Source organism: Hippocampus comes, unplaced genomic scaffold (genome assembly GCF_001891065.2).
Source record: "Hippocampus comes isolate QL1 unplaced genomic scaffold, H_comes_QL1_v1.1 scaffold147, whole genome shotgun sequence".
NCBI lineage: Eukaryota > Metazoa > Chordata > Actinopteri > Syngnathiformes > Syngnathidae > Hippocampus > Hippocampus comes.
In genome coordinates this window covers 2,203,373-2,209,372 of record NW_017805009.1, presented here as the reverse complement: position 1 = coordinate 2,209,372, position 6,000 = coordinate 2,203,373, and the positions used below count along the sequence as shown (strand labels likewise).

General features: G+C 39.0%; 1 protein-coding gene across 1 annotated transcript in view; it reads right to left on the bottom strand.

The window, feature by feature from the left end:
* Nucleotides 1-6,000, bottom strand: part of dock5 (dedicator of cytokinesis 5) — a 39,144-nt gene that overhangs the window by 23,637 nt on the left and 9,507 nt on the right. The window contains exons 7-10 of the mRNA XM_019862785.1: nucleotides 5,833-5,968; nucleotides 5,573-5,730; nucleotides 4,063-4,144; nucleotides 2,724-2,853 (exon numbers count right to left, since the gene is read on the bottom strand). Coding sequence (XP_019718344.1) covers nucleotides 2,724-2,853; nucleotides 4,063-4,144; nucleotides 5,573-5,730; nucleotides 5,833-5,968 — 506 coding nt within the window. The remainder of the gene's footprint in view (nucleotides 1-2,723; nucleotides 2,854-4,062; nucleotides 4,145-5,572; nucleotides 5,731-5,832; nucleotides 5,969-6,000) is intronic.

Here is a 6,000-nt window from a genome sequence, read left to right as displayed (position 1 = left end):
ATTTATAGTTTCGCAGGAAAGTTGAGGGTGCATGAAATGTTTTCTACTTCCTGGGACGCTGCCACAGAAAATAATTGAGAAGCACGAATATAGAGCAGTAAAATGATATCAAATAGTGGCCAAAAACTTCACCAGAATTGACTTGACTGCAGTTGCTCATCACCTATCCACCCTATTCCTGAGGGCTCTGATAGAGAAATGATTGTGTTCGTGACTTCCGTTAAGAGACTTCCAGCAAGAATTTGCTATTTGTTACAGCAGGTTTCATTTCACAAAGTAGTTTATTTGAAATTTTTTTTTCACTCGCTTTTCTAAGCAACCATAAGCCTCCGCTACGTTGAAAAATATCTTGCTGGGGAACTACTAACAAGCACAAGAATGTTCAATCTCTGACGACAAGAGAAATGTTTTGAACTGGCTGCCCTAAATGACAGCACCTTCCCGGGGATGAAGATCACAGAAAAAAATGTGTAGTGTAATATGTAGTTATGTACTTGCCCGACAAGGCAAAGCCTTTTTATATGCCGTGCTAAACACCCCCATTCATTGTTTCGTGCTCTCCTTGTTTTTACTTTGCATATAATACAAAAGTACTATTTTCATGCAATGAAAATGCAGCTTAGAATCGTCCCCGCATTGTAACATGTCATATACGGCCAACACAATATTATGAATCCCACAAGCACAGCACGGCCGACTGTTCATGTCTCTAAAGTGGTAGTGCTACCGGGTTGAGGTTGCGACAGCAAATATGTACAGATACAGGAGTGCAAAAACATACCAGTCTCTATTTCCAATCTTTTCTGCACGGTATTGCGTCACCTCGAATCCAGGCTCCATAGTGGCATTGTACACAGTCATCACTTTCAATTTCTCTTTCCACTGATGAGCTCAAACACGTAGGGGTTGACAATGCCCGCTTCTGTCGGTTCCCGTGTGTAAAAATCTTCTTCCTCAAATTCCAAAACATTGCTAGCATATTGAATGTACTGTGTTGTGTAGCGCATGGAAATTCTCCAATATTTCTATGATGTCGCATGCTGGTCAGAGGCTAAAACGTCAGTTCGAGTTACCATAGTAGTGGCTAGCCGCTAGAGTCTCTATAACCACAATCCATCAAGCTTCCAGTAAGACTGGAAACACTTGGAATAAGTAATTAAAACCAATTTTTTTAATCTAACTGTTGTTGACAAGTTGCAGGGAGGAATGTGTATGTATTACAAAACATATTACCAATGGGAATATGAATTTTAACAGAATCTGAAAAATCTTTAGTTGACTTCCCCTTTAAATGTTTGCATGTACCAGGTGCAATGTGCTCACACACTACCCCTGGTTGGAAACGCTGCAGTTGATCATAAGGACCACAGCCATCAGCATGAGGATAGGCAAGGTGCCATTTCAGTCAGTGACCACATGAGCGCGCCTGTGTATTATTACTACTGGTCCCCAAATCACGTTAACCAATGTGTGCGTGTCTGGCATTTTTCGGAACAAGATATCGATACGTGTGTTTGTTATTTACAGAAAACAATTATATAATATTTATTGAAAGACAGTTACCCCCCCCCCCAAACAAACTGGCCGAATGCCCCCTGGCCCAATTACAGATGCTTTGATGCTAACACCGGGTGAACATCTTGATATTCAACTTCATTCTGGATGGCATACATTAGCTTTTAGATTCATTGCATTGTGCCCTTCAGTGGACTCGTTCCCTGGAAATGGGAACGGCCATCATGGCAAGTGCCACTCACAGACTGAATGTTTTGAATCCTGCAGTTTCCAAATGTAGCTTTTTTCAAGGTAACCATGACAGGGTGTGTGATTGCTCCTGCAAGGAAAATGCATTTTTTATTTTTGACAGTTTTCCGCCAAACGGTGCTGCAGTCTTTTCATGTATGTTTTGTGGTAAAAATGCAGCAGATAATACATGCTGTTAACAAGCAATAAACAAATGGACTGATCAACGAACCCAACCCAGAATTAATAAGGAGGAGGCCACTTTAAGATACAAGTGTCGAACATCCATTTGGCCTCTTTGTGAGTTTGCCTACCATATGCATAAAATCAATCACTACTACTCAGAATCCATTACAGTGATTTAAGCCTCCCTCTTACCTGTTGGGCAGAGTCCCCCACCGAGCACTGAAAGGGAAATAGTCTGTAATAATGATCAGGCCTGAGGTGTCTACCAATTTATTTAGGACAATTTAAATCTATTTTTCTAAGAGAACCAAGGTATGAGATTATTTTATTTTTCTCCTCAAATGAGATAATATCCAGCCAACATTTCTAGCAGATTGAGTGGCCCTAATGTTCATCCAACAAAATGGTGATGGTTTAAAACTGTGTATTCCACCCAGGCCTTTTCTTAATGCGTTTTATTTTCCTGGCAGAGAAGAATAATGTGACTTCTGAGTTAGACACATTTTGGATTGTGGTTTCACTCCATTTGTTGAGAATACATTTCTCCATAAATAGGCTCACCGTCAGGCCAAATACAAAAAGATGGTTGCTCAACTCTTTTCCTGATGTCATTCTACTTTTTCCAGATCAGAAAACAGGTGCTGCCATTAAATTCAGCACATGGATCCCTCACTTTATACAACGGTACAATTCAAAAGGTACTGCAGAGCAAAGAAATGCCATTTTCATTGTTGAACGGGTTCTGAATTGGATACACAGATATAGTATTAGATCTTATGGAAAAAGTCTCTCACCAGCCACACCAAATGGTCTCCTTAGTCCACCTGTTTGTTTCTTCCCCTCTTTGAGCTCCATGCTTCCCACTCTGATGATCTGACACACCAGGAAGAGACGCTGCCTCATCAGGTCACTTCTGCTCAGCTCCTGGATGTAAAAAAAATCAGCCAATAATAGATATCTTGGTGCAGATTAAGTGGAAAAGTCAGAGAAGCTCGAGTGCAGATAATTAATATGAGATGTTGAAATCCACAACCAAGTGAACCTTTCCATCTGCCTGTGTTCACCTTTTGGATGACTTTGTGGGTCAAGTGAGTCATGATTTGCTCTGAGAAGCATAAAATCTCTGATCTCATTTTCAGGACATCAGGGCACAAATGACTTAATTCGATATTGTGCTTCAATGGCATTAAAGAGAAACTCAAGTGAAATATTTTCTTTTCAATAATATGTTTTAAGAAACCCCACTAGTCTGAACACAGCGTTCTGATTAATACTGTGTTTGCGAAATAAGAATTAACCAGCAAAATCCAAGCCATTTTATCTATCTCAGGGGGCGGCCATTTTACCAATTGCGGCTGAGTTGTTTTCTGGGTTTGAGCCGTGATTGGTCATTACCTGAAGCCTTATGCGCTAGTGGGGGTGCATAGAATATATTATTGCAAAGATTTATTTATTTTTACTTGACTTCCCCTTTAACAATAACAGCTGAAATATGAATGCATATACCGTATTTTCCGCACTAAAAGGTGCACCTAAAAGCCTTCCATGTTCTTAAAAGCTCACAGAGCGCCTTAAAATCCGATGCGCCTTGTGTATGGTCATTACGGTAATATTTCGACCCCCAAATGGCTCCTTGCTAGAGACATGCTTACAACGCAGATTTCAAACTTAAGGCGATCGGGTTACGCAGTTGAACACGGAAATAGAGCAGCGGCAAGAGAGTTCAACGTTAACAAGTCAGTGTTATTACTTGCTGTTGGTTAAGTGAACTGTGTCGCTGCTTTATTAAATAGGTTTTACTGACATCTGATCGTTCTGTTGGCATTTCCTTGAGCATAGCTCCATCTAGTGGATGCATTGTAGATTGCGTCTTATAATGCGGTGCGCCCAATGTATGAAAAAATAGGCCATTCATTGAAGGTGCGCCTCATAATCCAGTGCGCCTTTTAGTGTGGAAAATACGGTACATTAAAATTGTGATTTATTTGTTAAATATGTGCAAAGAATAACAACTCGGTCTAACATTCAGGAAACGAACAACTATTCAGTAGTAAATTGTCCTCCTTGTCTCAGATTTCATCATCTTAGTAGTCTGAACCTTAAGTAATGTTCAATAGGTTGGGATTTGGTTACCGTGAAGAGTGCTGGCAGGTTGTTGAGTTTTTCAATTTCTTTAGGCATCCCCATACTGTCCCACCGCACCAGGAAGTTCTCACTGCATGAATTTAAACATGGACCACTTCAGGAATTGCATTAAAAAAATAAATACATAAATAAAAAATTTAAACCTACATATGTGATGCAAACCTCTGCAAATATATCCATGTATTGGGATTTAATGTAGACATATTATGGCACTGACTTTGGAATTGCTTTTACATAAAGATTTTTGCGATCTGCTGTGAATTAGAATGAATGAATGAGTAAATAAGTTAATTCATTCTATTTTGTGTGAAAATGAGATGAGAAAATAAACACGAAAATTAAAATAAGAAAAATATCATTTAAAATATAATTTGATTTAGGGATGAGCGACATGGCTGAAAAGTGTCTCATGGAATAATTAATTCAAATCGGCTGAGAGACATATTGATTTTTTTTTCCCCCTAATTTTTTTTTTTACCGAATCAATAGGTTGAAGATAAACTACAATAACGCTCAACTGTCCAGAGGGAAAATACCATTGAAAATATCAGAGACTAAAACTCATTTTCAAGGAGTGCACAGTGTACGTTGTAATGCAGTGTTAATGTGCAATGTTGTTTACATCCATGCTCTGGGCTCAAGTGCTGCCGTCAGTACTTATTTGCAGAAGACGCTCCACCCCATAGTTACATGAATTATGATTCGTTGGTCATACAAAACAAGTATAGCCAAGTGATACTCTCTTGGAGTGTTGACCAACCGTCTTAGTTCTACCTTAACTTATTCACGGGCTCATTTATTGGATGGCTATCTTATAATTTTATCCGTTTATAATTTCATGGTGATGGTGAGTGTTGGATCCAGCTGTAACATGCCAAAGCTAGCACATCAACGACAGAGAAGTCCTTGACTTGTAGTCCATGTATCCATCTGGAGGTGTGCACAGTATGATCTTATTGAATGTGTTGCACAGAGGCAAACCCAATTCCAATGAAGTACATTGGGACATTGGTAAAAACAAATAAAAATAGAATACGATGATTTGCAAATGATGTTGATATTGACTCGAATATACTACAAAGACAATATATTGCATGTCAAACTGATAAACATAGTTGTTTTCAGCTAATAATTATTTTGTTGAATTTGATGGCTGCAAGACCTTCATATTTTTCTCTGATATATTTAGAGATGGATTCAGATGAATTCATGATTATCCTTGCCCTACATTGTTCAAGGTGCTAAGAATCTATCATGTCGAAGATGCAGCAGTTTTGAGTCTTCAATTATTCACCATGAGTCATATGCACATTATTATCATTTCGGAGGAATTTTATATTCCAGTTTTACAATGCAAATCATTCTCTAGCACGTCGGCTTTTGACACATTTTAGACCATTAAAAAGAATCACTTTCTACCGTTTGTCATCAATCCACATTAAATCAAAAATAACCTTGGCGTTTCACTGTACAGTTGGGAAAAAAGTGAGAAGCGAACCTGATAAATTCTGACTGATCTGGGTCATAAAGAGACATGAGCAGCTCAGCATCTTCTCCAATGTTGCATACAAAGTTTTTCAGGTTCATGAGGAGGCTGTAGGTGTGAACAGAACTAAACAGAGCCTGGCGCCTCCTTTCCAGATTTTGTAACCGTGTCTAGAAACAAAACAAAACAAACAATTAAAAAAACAGATATTATCAAAAGCAAAATTGTTCTACAGATATACAAATGACATGATCAACAATGAATTCTCATGCCTTCTCCTCTTGTATCCTGTCATCAACGCTACGGGATGCAGTCTCATGGGCACGGAACAGACTGACAGTGCTTGTAAAGTCAGGATTCAGTGTGTTTCCTGCTTCATCTCGCACAACCAGATCCAAGCCCAAAATCCTGAGAGTCGCACATTATCACATGGGTTCACA